This window comes from Furipterus horrens, unplaced genomic scaffold (assembly GCF_987537825.1).
Source record: "Furipterus horrens unplaced genomic scaffold, mFurHor1.1.pri manual_scaffold_13, whole genome shotgun sequence".
Lineage (NCBI taxonomy): Eukaryota > Metazoa > Chordata > Mammalia > Chiroptera > Furipteridae > Furipterus > Furipterus horrens.
This window is the reverse complement of record NW_028327183.1, coordinates 59,883,770-59,898,378: the sequence shown is the minus strand read 5'-3', so window position 1 is coordinate 59,898,378 and position 14,609 is coordinate 59,883,770. Positions and strand designations below refer to the sequence as shown.

General features: G+C 42.9%; 1 protein-coding gene and 1 pseudogene across 1 annotated transcript; one reads left to right on the top strand and one right to left on the bottom strand.

The window, feature by feature from the left end:
- Positions 1 to 1,611: 1,611 nt before the first annotated feature.
- On the bottom strand, positions 1,612 to 2,775 carry LOC149995715 (DNA-directed RNA polymerases I, II, and III subunit RPABC2 pseudogene; annotated as a pseudogene).
- LOC149995714 (uncharacterized) lies at positions 2,575 to 10,759 on the top strand. The gene is given in 4 exon segments (XM_090261034.1): positions 2,575 to 3,014; positions 5,688 to 5,814; positions 8,692 to 10,652; positions 10,655 to 10,759. Coding segments are annotated over 4 exon segments (2,223 nt in total). The 5' UTR covers positions 2,575 to 2,915; the 3' UTR covers positions 10,691 to 10,759.
- The last annotated feature ends 3,850 nt before the right edge of the window (positions 10,760 to 14,609 follow it).

The window sequence follows — 14,609 nt, the reverse complement described above, 5'->3', positions numbered from 1 at the left end:
TTCACTTCATGGGGAGCAAAGCTCTCCAAGTGAATATCAGGAGGCTAGCTGTGTTCACTCAGATGAGAGTAAAAATACTTTAGACTGGTGTGGAGGGATCATGGAGCAGAGAATTAGGCAGCCCTAAAACAAGAAAATGGTGTGATACCTACCTTTTACTTCCTCAGAGTTTATTTTACCTGGCTCTGTGACTTTGTGTTCTGATCTCAGAAATTATTTGTTTTTCTCCATAACAGTTCTTATGAAACTTACTGAGGCATCCTTATTGTTTTCTAAGTATGTCTGGGAATATGCTTAGATAGCCTCTTTACATGTGTTGGCATCCTAGAAGGTGTGGAAAGTGGGCATATGAAACTGAGAAAGGTTTTGCATTCAGAGATCTGAATTGCTCTTAAGGGAACAATGCAGATTATTTCCAGAAAAGAATTAGATCAAGCTACAGAAAGGCATTCCTGTTGATTAATGGAGTTATACAGTGAGAATTACCTGAAGAGCTAGAAAAGAAAAGGCTCTATTAAGCCTGAAAACAGGTAAGATATAATGGGTGGTAAAGAAAGGACACTTACCTATAAGAACAACAGATTTAACATGAGCTATGACTCTGCTAGAAACTTGGCTACCATGAAATTGTTGTTTCTACAAAGTGTGAGTCTGTTTCTTTCATGGGAACCTGAGGAAAAATAGGTGACAAAGATAGTAAGTTGTGAGCAGAAGAATTTAGGAGAGTGGATGGAAAGACATGGAATAATGTTTCATTTTTCTCTCCCTCTCGCCCTTCCTTCCCCTCTCTCTGAAAGTAAATAAATATAATCTTTAAAAAAATAATCATTTTCCATAAATCATCTTTTAGTTTTTTTATCAGCTTCAGAGGCTCCTCGGTGTTACATATCAGTGAGTAAATAAAGGTATCTGCAACCTGATTTTGTGAAAGCCTTCTTTGAAGGCTAGCCAAGAAATCAAAGCAAGAATATTTCATATTATAGTAACTTTTAAGAGGATAGATGCTGTTGAAATGTGAAGGAAGCACACGAAAATGACAAGTATGTGGATCCTGAGAATTTTAAGAACTCTCATTGAAAAAGGGGAGAAAGATTTTGTTCAACCAGAATGCAGTTCTATGGAAATTAAAAATTAGCACAATTTTCCCATGTTTGTAACTTGGATAGAGTGACCACTTCTATGACCATTGGGCCTGTTGGAGGGTGCTGTATATGCTGTATTTTTTTATATTTTGAGAAGTGGTTTTTAAATAATATCTGGTAATTTATAGATTTTTTTCAACTCTAATGTTATTTGGTTTTAATGTTTTTCAAGTTTTGGTTTATATTTTAGTGTGATGTTTGCTCTAAATTTTTAAATAACACAGGCTTCTTACAGAATTAATGATTTTTGATATTTATTGCACATATGCATGTCCATATTTTGTGTTAATTCTAATCTCTTACGCGCTTTTCTAATTTCTGAGGTATACATAGGTTAACTTTAGAATGAATGCGTACTTTAGTTTCTCTAAATATAATTTATGAATATGTTATTCCATTAGGAATGCAAGAAATATTGTCACTTCTGATCTTAAATATATCTGGAGAGTACAAAATTTCCTTATGATAGTTACAATATCATTTTGAAATTAAACACCAATAACTTTGTCAGAACTCAAGTCTCCCACTTTTTCAAATATTTATCTTTCTTAATTGATGTTTTATTTATAAACGATTGACTTCAATTTCAAGATTATATTTTGTATCTTAGTTCTTTTTTTTGGAAAGGTTGAATAGTTTATTATTTATACGTATAAAAAATGTGAGAAGCTGGGGATGAGGCACAGTTGGGGAGATGACTCCCGCTCAGTCGCTGATGATGAGCTCGTCTACCCCCCAGTCTTCATAGCTCCCATCTGGCAGGTAGCACCGAAAGATGATGGGATCTTTCGGGCCTTGAGCTCCTTCATGACGATGAGCAAGGCATGAGTCTCCCCCTCCAGCTCCATCATCACAAGGGCACACATCGCGATCTGGAGGGCACGGGTGCCCAGCACGCGAGCTCGCTCGTTCTTGGTCATGTAGGGCGTGGCGATTCGCTTCTGGTTGGCCTGAGGTTGCTCTCCAGAGGGGAGGATCTCAACGTTCTCCTGGCCTTCCTCCTCAGCATTCTCCAAGTCATCTAGTCCTTTGTCCTCCTCCACGTCATCAAAGTCATCGCCATCAAAATTGTCCTCGTTGTCTGACATGATGCCCGCGTCGCAGCCGCCCCACTCCGCGCCCAGACCCTCGCAGAGACCCGCGAACACCTCCGCCTCGCATGGCGCCTCTCGTGCTCTACCTCATTTTCTTTACAAAGATTTGTTTTACATTCTTGTGCTACCTCTGTCATATATGTGATGGTGTAAGTAGGTCATTTGATAAAATTTTCCGGACCCTGTAACGCAGGAGTACCTCCTTTTACTATGACTGGCTGTGTGGCGTTGCAGAGATGATGCACGTTCATCTACATGCACGCAAGACCCTTCAGCGGGAACAGACGACATCTTTTGTCATTTTTCAGATCGCTTTTGGACCAGGACGCGTTATCTCCCAGTGTCTTTCCCGGTGAGTCTGGGACTTTTCTGTTGGAATCAGGAGGAAAGCCACTTGTCACTTTCTTGGATTCTAGGAACCACAGTACCCAGAAGGCTGTTCGGGGCTGAGCCGATGACGGCTCGGAAAAGGCATTTCCGTTAGTGCCTAACGCTTGTGGGCGGGACTTCCGTCGCCCTGCTGGCGGGCATTTTGTCTCTACTCCTGAAGGTTTCAGTGGGCAGAGGCGGCTAAGCCCTCGGCTCCATTGGAGGTTCTGTGACAAGAAATCGGAAAAACCTGGTCACGAGCGATTGTGAGGCTCCGTGACTTGCCCGGGTGACCCGCACCTGGTCCAGGATGGGGACCGCGGTGCCCTGCGACCCTTTCTCGCCCGCTGCTCCCGCCCCGCTCCACGCGCAGAGTCCGCTGGCGGCAGCTCTGAGGCGCCCGGCTGAGGTAAGCGCGCGTCCCCGGGCCCTCCCCCTCTTCTCTGCTCCCCGCTTCCAGTCCTCCTTCCCTCCCTCTCATCCCTCCCCTTCCCCTCCTCCCCCTCCTCCCCCTCTCCCTCCTCCCCCTCCCTCTCCTCCCCCTTACCCCTACCGAGCCCTGCGGCCTGGGTGCAGAGCGTCTGTCACGTCCTGCAGCTCAGGCCCCGGCATCCATGATCTCGAGGCGCCCTTCGGTGACACACTGTGAGACGGTGGTGGGAGAATATGACGGACTGAGGGCCCGTTGTTTAATGACGCACAGGTCCCTGACGCGGGAGGACCCCAATCCTGGGGACCGCCTTACAGCTGCTTTGAACGGTCTAACGTGGAGTCACGTCCTGACTGGGAGGGAGGCAGAGGGGTTGCAACTTTATTCTGAGGGTCGTGGGAGCCCGGGAAGGTCGGGAGCCAAAGGGACAGAAAACCGACTTAGGTGAGGTGATGAGGACAGTGAGGCTCAGGGAGAGGGGCCCTCGTTCCAGGTCAGAGGGCTGGTGAGAGGCCCCACTGAGGACAGACTCTTACCTGAGGTTCCCAGACCGCAGGGCGGGGCCGGGATACAGCTGAGACCCGCTGAGCTGGAGGTGCAGGTGGGTGCCTGCGTGTTCCCCCAGGTTCTGAAGTGGAAAACCATTATGGAACTAGACAAGGAAGGACAGGGTGTCCCAGCCCCTCCCTGGTGGTGACACTACCTTAATGGTGTCTAAAGACTCTTCCTTTGATATTATCCCAGCTCTTGGACATGGTGAGCCTGGGTACAACCCAGCCCTGATTGCATGTCACAGGTAGTACAAGGTGCTTCCATTTCCAGTGTCAGTGTTGCAAACATTCAGACCTGTAGAGACATTTTAAATCTCCATGGAGTGAGAACATACTTTTGAAAATGCCAGTTTTACCACTTATTGCATACATCAGAATCAAAAGGGAAGACATAGGTTGGGTATTTGAAATCCGTTGGTGATAAGCTAAGGAGGCAGGAGAAACAGAGAGGAATTTCTGATATTAGATAAAAAGTAAAAATGACTAGAACACTTCTTTTACATTTTTGGGTATAGGCTAGTGAATCTTTAACACAATAATAAGAACAATAAGGGATTTTTTGGTCTCTGCTCTGTTGCAGTGTTTGTGCCCTGATGGGTTAGTAAAAGGAAATTATACTGATATTCAAAAGTATGTTAACATAGGCGCAAAAATACAAAGATAGGCTCAGTTAAGGTGAAAATTCACCTTCCTCAGGGAAGATAGCGGCCTAGGACATGGCTCCTTGCCATGACTCTTTTTTAGTTAGAAAGTTGTAATTTCATACCATCTACATAGGTATTTTCAGTTTCATTTTGTAAGGCCATCATCGAGGACTCCCTAAGCTGGTTAGGTTTAGCATGTGCCACCCCTGCCCCCTTTTTTTCTGTCCACTTTGGCAGCCAATGCAAGCAGTTATGGACGCTTATCTTGGGGAAGAGACATCTGCACGTGTAATTCTTGGAGGTGCTTCAGAGCTGAGAATAGGTATAGGTACCTTGGGTCTCCTTTCTTTGTGTTAAAAATGAGCATGGAAGGGAGGGGTGTCAATAATCAGACCTATAATGTGGCCAGATATAATTTGGGAATCTGTTATGGAGATAATGCAGTATTTGCACAAGAGAAGGAGTTAGTTTCTCCTGGGCTCCATGGGGCTCCATAGTGGAAAACAGATAATGGAAGTTAAAAATGGAGGAAGGAAGCCCAGGACCACGCAAGTTCTATGATCTGGAGGAGAGCTGATAGAGCAGAGTTGGGCTTCAGAGATAGAAGAAAAGGCTGGAATCTGTGTCCAATTTTGTTATCGTGTTTTTTTCCATTACCATTTTATTATCCTCCTTATACCCATCTTCCACCTCTACTCACCCACTTCCCCCACTCTATTTTTTAAGAAGGTCAAATATAGTTTCAGATTTTGCAGCTGCAGCTGTGGAAGAGAAATGAAAGGATTCAACTTCCCCAGCGTTTTTGGACATAACAGCTGAAGCTGTTGAGGCTCCATCAGCTGGGCTGGAGAAGATGGTGGTAGGTTCTTTTAGAGAATATCAGAAGGTTCTTTTGGTTAAAAATTTTAGAAGTTTCAAAGAGCAGTGAGTGGAAATATCCAGTGAATATCTGAAGACATTAGTCTGGAAATCTGAGGAAGAGTCGAGGATGGAGACATACAAAAGTTATGGCTCTTTTGTGTATGAGAGGGAAGGTGGCAGAGCTAAGGGAGTCAACCTGGAGTGTGAACATGTGAGAGAGGTAGAAATAATACAAGGGCGTGTACAGCTAGAGATAGTGTATGAGCTGAATGTCCTGGGTACCTGGTGTTGGGGTTTAAGGGTGAAGTATAAGCCCATGTTTGACTGTGCTTGGAGGCATGATCAGGGAGACTCATTGGAATTGTTGAGCAGGAAGGATAGGGCCCTGCAGGCATGGTCCTAAGTTTAGGTGGCATTTATCTGCCCCACTTCCTTTTATCCCTCCTAATTTGCTGAGGACAATATGAGCATTTAATGAGATTGATGAGACAGCAGGCAGCTCACGTACCAAGGGCTCATGTCTTTGGATGTGGGGGAAAGTAGGAACACAAGGTCTCAGACAGACATTTGGGATTCATTTGTATTAATTTTGACAGGTTGGAGTGACCTTTGCGGATATCGCCGTGTATTTCTCCAGGACAGAATGGTGCTTCCTTGATGTGGCTCAAAGACGCCTGTACATTGATGTGATGCTGGAGAACTTTGCTCTTATATCTTCGCTGGGTAAGACAGTCACTCTCCCTGCATGCTCTTTGGCAGTCCTGCACCCTCCTTTCCTCAGGGTTGCAGTTTCTTCCTATCTTTAGCCTAAGAGTCTTGACCAGACTTGTACGCAGGGAGCAATGGATAGCTGCAGTTGGTCTTGGGTCACCCCTGATTCTGTCTCTGGTGGTCCTTCTTTATGCTTCATTGTCTGAAACCTTAATAAACTAACTCACTTTCAAAAAAAAAACACCCTCACACTCACCAGTGACCTGGACTAGGCTCTGCATTTCCCGTGTTCCCTTCGTTCTTCAGTGGCTGCTGTGTCCTCACGTGGACTGTGTGTACGCTGTTTGCTTTTGCAGTTTTCTTTGAAGACCTTGTCCCTGGCAAGGCTTGTTTTTTTGACCTGCCTTAATCTCTCCCTACAGCCCCACTGCCAGCTGTAATGAACCTTCGTAGGGAAGGGTTTGAAGTCAGAGATGTTGCTGGAAGCCTGATATACATGTATTTCTAATTGATTAGTGAGGAAAAGCATTTTTTATATTATTGTTTATAATTTCTACATATGTATATATTTAATCTACCCATGTGTATGTTTATTGACTGTTAGAGCAAGCACATGGGATTGAGAAGGAGAGAGAGAAACATGAATGTGAGAGAAAAGCACCACACGGTTGCCTCCAGGAGGCACCCCAACTGGGACACAACCTTTTGGTGCACCAGACAACACTCCAACCAGTTGAGCCACCCCGCTAAGGCTGGATCAAGTATTTTGTATATATTTATTAGTTCTGTTTTCTCTAAACTATAGTCAAGTTTTAATAATTCTTTATTGCTTTCAATTGGTTAGATCTATCCTTTGTTGAAAGGGGGAATATGTAAGTTGTGTACTAGAATTGCATTGCACTTTCTGCCTCCAGCTCTAATGTTATTTACTTAATATACTTAGGTGCTCTGTGATTGGGAACTTGGTAATTGAAATTGTTTTCCTCTTGAATTGACTGCTTTATCATTTTAAAATGACCTTTTTCACTTGTAACTAAGTTCGAGGTTGTCTATTTCATCTAATAGAATTTTAGCTATTTCTGTGTTCTTTAGTTTTGTTTGTGTGGAGTGTTTTTTATGTCTCTGTTTTCAACCTGTGTCCATAAATTTTTTTTTAAGATATTTATTTTTAGAGAGGGGAATGGAGGGAGAGAAACATTGATGTCTGAGAGAATAATTGATTGGTTGTCTCTTGCACGCCCCCAAATGGGGACCTGGCCCACAACCCAGGCATATGTTATATTGGGATTTGGTATTCAACCCACTGATCCATACCAGCCAGGGCTAGAAGTAGTTTTATCTGCATGTGGATACAAGAGAGCTTGGTAGATGATGTGTTGTGTTTTGAGCTGAAGACAAGTTTCAATTACCATTCTTCTTGCTGCCCCATGAGCTGAGGTCAGAATATTGAAGATTCTAGGAATCATCAGTGGCCAGGGCAGCAGATTCCAAATACTTAACCATCTGTATTAGAGTCTTTGGTGGCAGAGATTGATGGGGAAATACTGATGTTACTTCTTCATAAAAGATGTGGCCAATGGAATTCCTCTTGATTAGCATGCTGAAAAATTATACAGGTTCCTTTGATGAGAAATTTGTGGGGAGGATGCAGATATTACAGGAAATCCTGAATTTCTCAGTGACGACGGTTGCCATGGCCATTTGTAAAACAGGCCACTAGAATCCATGGTAGATGCGCACAGTGACTTTGAGATGACTGTCTCACCCTTGTCTTTTGAATCTAACCATCTTGGCTAAACCAGTTTCCCCTGTGATTCTTTCTATGCAGTTCTTTGTTTTATACTCCACTCATGGCCCTTTGGAGAAACTGATCTCCAAAGGATTTCCCCCTTTCCTCAAGGGATGTTTTTAATTATGGGTAATTGTCTAATTATTTCTGAAGAGGGTTGTATATTTGTATTTTTTATTCTGCCATCTTTCTGTCATCATTCACAGAGATCTTTTCCTTTGGTCTGTTTGTGCTCAGTTGCTCTATGACAATGCTAGTTATTCATCTCTTCTGTTTTCTTTTAACTAGTTGTATCATCAGTATTTCACATAATTGCTTAACTAAGAGGGATGTGGAAGAGTCCATGCTGTATCACAAAGAAGGACGTGAGTCTGGCCATGACATGATGGGTTTACTGTGGGTCTGGCGTTGGTGAATAGCACTTGGGGAAGGCTTGATGCCATGTCTGTGATAAAACATAATGAGGAACCTGTTCTTTTTAACTGTATTTTGTCACCATTGCCAGTGGACGGACCTTAACCTCCTTGTTCTTTCCCAGTGTTCGCACTTTGCCTGTTTGTTTTCATAGTTGTCATTTCCACTCTGACTTCCAGCCAGGTCTGATCTGCACCTCTGTAACCTGTACACCACAACCATTTTTCTGAGGAATCTCTGGTGTGCTTTCCGATTTCAGTCAGGGCCTGTTGTGCCTTGAAGTGTGCACGTATTTCTGTGCGAACCTTGTACAAAATCTGCTCTACATGATTGATTTTCATGCTTTTGGGCACATTCACATTCCTCTACACAACCCTACTTCATCAACAGGAAGGGTTTTGTAGGCAGCCATTAGTAGTGGGACAACTTGTAAACCCTGCATCTCTTTCTTGTGACCCATCCTATCCTAGTGTCCTTTGTTTAATAAAGTTTCCATTATTTACTGACCTTACTGGCCTACTACTGCACGAACACCACTTTTTCAGATCTGTCTCATGTTGAAAATTGTTGCATAGAATCATGCCTTGATATGACATATGGAAATTAGTGGTGAGAAAACCCCCTCCATAAAGGTCACTATGTACTTCACCAGTGTGTTTTTTATTTATTTATTTATTTTTGTTCAGGTTGCTGCTGTGGAGCACAGGATGTGGAGGCACCCTTTGAACAGAACGTTTCTGTACTGGTTTCACAGGCAAAGAATCTCATGTCATCTTTGTCTTCCCAGAAGAGCCACCCCTGTGAGAGTTGTGGGCCCGTCTTGAGAGAGATTTTCTTTTTGGTTGACCATCAGGGAACACAACAGAGGCCGGTACTCCTGAGGTGTGGGGCATGTGCAGAACCATTTTATTTCAGTGCACAGAGTCACCATCATCAGGAGCAGGACACAACAGAGAATTGTTTCCGAAGCAATGTGGACAGAGTCTCAGTTGCAAAGAGCTGCAATGTCAGTGTATCACAGAAGCCTTGTACCTCTACTCAGGTTGGAAAATGTTTCCTCATCAGCTCCGGACCTCCTCAGCAATTGGCTACTCACACCGTGCACAGGGAAAAGGAAATCTCTAAGTCTGGAATAACTTCTCAAAATACACAATATTATTACACCCCAGGAGAATGCAAGAAGGTCACTGGCTGTGACCACACTCTTGTTAAAGACCAAGAGTTTCTAACTGGAAGACAGTGTTTTGTGTGTTGTGAATGTGGAGTATCTGTTACCAGTAGTTCTGCCCTCCGTGATCCTCATAGAGTTTTCACTGGAGAAAGGCCTTATGATTTCGTTGAATGTGGGAAAGCTTTTACCAGTAGCTCTGCCCTCCATCATCGTCAGGGAGTTCTCACTGGAGAAAAGGCTTATGAGTGCGGTGAGTGTGGGAAATCTTTTAAAAGGAAATATGACTTTAAATGTCATCAGAGAGTTCACACTGGAGAAAGGCCTTATGAGTGCAGTGAATGTGGAAAATTCTTTACCAGTAGCTCTGCCCTTTGTTATCATCAGAGACTTCACACTGGAGAAAGGCCTTATGGGTGCGATGAATGTGGGAAATCTTTTACCAGTAGCTCTGCCCTCCGTTACCATCAGCGAGTTCACACTGGAGAAAAGCCTTATAAGTGTGGTGAATGTGGGAAACATTTTACCAGTAGCTCTTCCTTCCGTTACCATCGGCTAGTTCACACTGGGGAAAAGCCTTATGAGTGTGGTGAATGTGGGAAATCTTTTACCAGTAGCTCTGCCCTCCATGAACATCAGAGAGTTCATACTGGAGAAAAGCCTTATGAGTGCCTTGAATGTCGGAAATCTTTTATCAGTAGTGCTTCCCTCCATGATCATCAGAGAGTTCACACTGGAGAAAAGCCTTATGAGTGTGGTGAATGTGGAAAATCTTTTAGGAGGATATATTACTTTAATTGTCATCGTAGAGTTCACACTGGGGAAAGGCCTTATGAATGCACTGAATGTGGGAAATCTTTTATCAGTAGCTCTGCCCTCCATGATCATCAGAGAGTTCACACTGAAGAAAAGCCTTATGAGTGCCATGAATGTGGGAAATCTTTTAAAAGGAAGTATCACTTTAATTGTCATCAGAGAGTTCACACTGGGGAAAAGCCTTATGAGTGTGGTGAATGTGGGAAATCTTTTACCTGCAGCTCTTACCTTATTTGTCACCAGAGAGTTCACACTGGAGAAAAGCCTTATGAGTGCACTGAATGTGGGAAATCTTTTACCTCTAGCTCTTACCTTATTTGTCATCAGAGAGTTCACACTGGAGAAAAGCCTTATGAGTGCAGTGATTGTGGAAAATCTTTTAAGAGGAAAGAAAACTGTAATTCTCATCAGAGACTTCACACTGGTGAAAGACCTTTTGAGTGCAGTGAATGTGGGAAATCTTTTACTATGAGTTCTGCCCTTCTGAAGCATCAGAGAGTTCACACTGGTGAAAAGCCTTATGAGTGCAGTGAATGTGGGAAATGTTTTACCTATAGCTCTGACCTTCGCTGTCACCTGAGAGTTCACACTGGAGAAAGGCCTTATGAGTGTGGTGAATGTGGGAAATCTTTTACCAGTAGCTCTGTTCTTCGTATTCATCAGAGAGTTCACACTGGAGAAAGGCCTTACGAGTGCAGTGAATGTGGGAAATGTTTTTCCAGTAGGAATGGTTTTCGTTTTCATCAGAGAGTTCATAGTGGAGAAAAGCCTTATGAATGCAGTGAATGTAAGAAGTGTTTTAGACAAAGCTCTGCCCTTATTCAACACTATCGAGTCCATTCTGGAGAAAAGGCATATAAGTGCAGTAAATTGGAAAAACTTAAATGAATAGCTGCCTTTTTTTATCATTGAAGTATTCACACTGAATAAAGGCAGTGAAGTTGGGACATCTTTTACTAGTAATTTGGCTCTCTGTTATTATCAAGTTCACAATGGAGAGAGGCTTTATGAGTACCCTAAATGTAGGACCTCCTTTACCTGTAACAATCATGCGTATTAGCATCAACTAGTTCACATGAAAGAAAGTCCTTATGAGTACAGTAAATGTGGAAAATCTTTTATCTGTAGCATTAACCTTCATGGTCAACACCCAGTTCACACAGGAGAATGGCCTTTTGGCTGTAGTGATTGTGGGAAATTTTTTAAATCACTAAACTTCATTATCCTAAGAAACTTCCTGCTGGAGAAAGACCTATGAGTGCAGCGAATGTGGTAAATCTTTTTCCTATAGCAGTCATCTCTTTTGTCATCAGAGAGTTCACACTGCAAAATGGCCTAGTGCCCTCTGTGTATTTGGGAAGTCTTTTTCTTGTATCACTAACTTCCATTATGAGAATTGATACTGTAGAAATGCCTTTTGGGGCTATGAATATGGGAAATTTTAACCGTAGCCAAGGTTTTTGTTTCATCAGAGAATTCACAATGAATAAATACCTATAAGTTAAGGACATTTGGAAAATCTTTTCTTTCTAGACATTCCCTTTGGTATCTTAGAGAGTTCACACAGGCGATAGGTTTTATATATACATGCAATATGAGAAATTTTTTTCTTCTAGCACTAAGCTCCATTATTCTGAGATTTCACTCTGAAAAGGCCTTATGAGTACAATGAATGTGGGACATTCTTTTTCTGTTCTTTCTTTTTACTTATTATCAAAGAGCTTATACAGGAGATAGGCCTTATGGGGACACCAAATTTAAGAGATGTTTTCTCTCAGAGTTATGGTGACTTTAACCATAGTTCAAACTGGTTAAAAGCTTCAAGTGTGAAGTGAACATGGGAGATATCTAGCTCTGAGTTTGTACCCTTTTGGCATTGAGAGTTCTCACTGCGTAAATGCATTTTTGTTGCGGAAATTATTTTTTGCAATGTAATGACACCTAGAAAACTTCCGGAGGAAACCTCTAATTTTCTATGTTCACAGTGCATACATTTATCAGAATTTAAAGTTAAGTTTTAAAGAACCTAACAAATTATAGCCTAAACTAATTGTTACTTTATGCATTTTTTTAAAATATTTATTTATTTATTTATAGAGGGAAGGAAAGGGATGGAGAGCGGGAAACATCAATGTGTGGTTGCCTCTCACATGCCCCCAACTGGGGACGTGGCCCGCAACCCAGCCATGTGCCCTGACTGGGAATCGCACTGATGACCCTTTGGTTCACAGGCCGGCACTCAATCCACTGATGAGCCACACCAGCCAGGGCACTTTATGCATTTTTTCTCATAGTATGTAAGGGTTTTCCCCATCGAACATGATCTTGATTTGTTTAATTTTACCAACTCTAGCTTCTTTTATATGTTCATCATGCTTTCTGTTGTTTTAGTTGCATTTCCCTAATGATTTATGATTCCCGTTTCTGCAGGTGTGTACACACTACTGATATGTTTTTAGATATGTGTTGCTATGTCACTCACTTTCACACTTTGAGTAACTAATTTTTGCTTTATGGAATAATTCTTTTCTTGGAATAGTTGTTTTTAATAGTGGGAAGTATTTCCAAATTATTCGGATTTCTTTCTGTACAAACTGTAGAAGGTACATGTATACTTTAAGGAATAATATGCATTATTAACAGTTTATCACTTTTGTACGTTCAAACATTTAGTAATATAATAAAAAGGTTTGCATTTTAGCGTTCACACATTTTTATGACCTGTCATCTGTGGTTTGCTGGGCTGCAGTATGACCTGAAGGTGATCTGGCTGGTATGAAGATGAACAACTGTTTCTTGAGCCCTCCAAGAAGCCCAAAATAGGAGATCAGTGATTAGTCTCCGCATAGCTTGGACCATGCAACCTGTGTTTATAGCTTGACTGTGTTTATACACTTCGGTTATAATTACAGGAAAATCATGTTCTGTATGGGCCTCAGTGTTTTCTCTTGTAAAATAGGGGTAAAGAACAGCTTTGATCCCCACCTTGGTGCTTGTTCAAAAGCAGTGGTTATACATTTAGTTATCAACTTTGGGTACCATCCATCATAGGCCAAAAAACCCTGCAACCTTCTGCCCCAAATACTTGGGAAAATTAAATGGAGTTTCTCAGATTCCCCATACCTGCTGCAGTCCATACAGGCTATACCACGTGGGCGTGATGGCTTCAGGGCTCTTAGGTATCTATGGATTCTCCACCTGGCCATCTCTCAATGACAATAAAACTCCCCAAAACTAACTTCAGTGACCGATAGGGAATTAATTAATGCACTAACCATGGCCTTTGGGAGTATCAATAGAGGTAACGAAATTCAGTAAACACTAACTGGTACTAGTATTCCAAGATTTGCTTTTTGATTATTATTACTATTTTTTTAATTCAACCCCATCCCGTGGTTTAATAACTTATTATACTTCTGGGGAAATCAAAGATCAGGAAGAAAAATGGGTTTTTCCAAGGTCACACAGCAGACGAATGTGAAGGGGCAAGAGGCTGGCTTCAGGCTTCTACATCTGGTCCCAGAGCTGGGGACCTTCCCTACTGTGGCATATAAAGGCCTCAGCACAGGGCAGGAGAACAGCAAATACGAAGAAAACAGGAAACTCAGCTGTTGCTGTTTACATTGTTGCAGTTCCAGTGGTTTCTCCAGGGGAAACTTTGGGCCTCAGCTGCATTTTATCTTCCTCCTTTTCAACCTTAGCAGGCGGGTTGGTACTAAGGATACCCTGGTGATTGAGGGCGTAGTTCTTCTGCACGTTCACGTATCTTTTGCATGACAGACTTTGATTTTATCCACTGTGGTGAATGTGGTGCCTGAGTTTGACCCTTCAAGTGTTTTTGGTACATGTCGCTGAGATCCTCTGCAGTATTGAGGATGCTGGATGTGACACCTGTGACATATTCAGAGTGATGCTGGAGACCTATAGTATTGTTATCTTCTTGAAGGAGTGCTCACCTCTTTTTCATGCAGGGAGCTCAGTGTCCCCTAGATCCTGTACTCTGTCCAGGACTGGCTGGAGGAGACAGTGGTGCTCACCATCTACTCCCTGCCGCCCTGACCTTGTTCTGCAGCCACATCCTCCTTTCCAGTGTCCCCATGTCTGCACCAAAGATCTTTGGGCAGGAAAAAGTCCTGAACATAAACTCATTCCATTTCCAGTACACAGTGGCCACAACTGAGATTCTTAACTCCTGATTGTTCCAGATGGGCCAACAGGCTGTGTTAGAATGAATCAATGTCTCCATGGCCAAGTTAGTGGAGTTAGGGCTCATGAGCTTTTTCAGGGAGGATGGTGAGTCCGGAGCAGTAGCAGCCCTGCGGAAAGTGCAGTCACACATTTTAGTGGGGAGGGACACCTGGGGAGCACTCCCAGCCCCAGACCAGAACACAGCTCAGGGTTCCAGCACTGGGGAAAACAAAGCCTCAATGATATTGACTGTACAAACCAGTGGGGGTGGGGCAGAGGAAGAAACTGCCGGTCTCAGCAGAGTTCATTTGTTTAAAGGGCTCCCATGGTCCTAGAACATCACAGACCCACCCACTCTGGGAATTATGGCCAGGGCAATAGCTAGAGAGGCACCAGTTCCATACGGAAGTGGGAAAACTGCCTGGAAAAGTG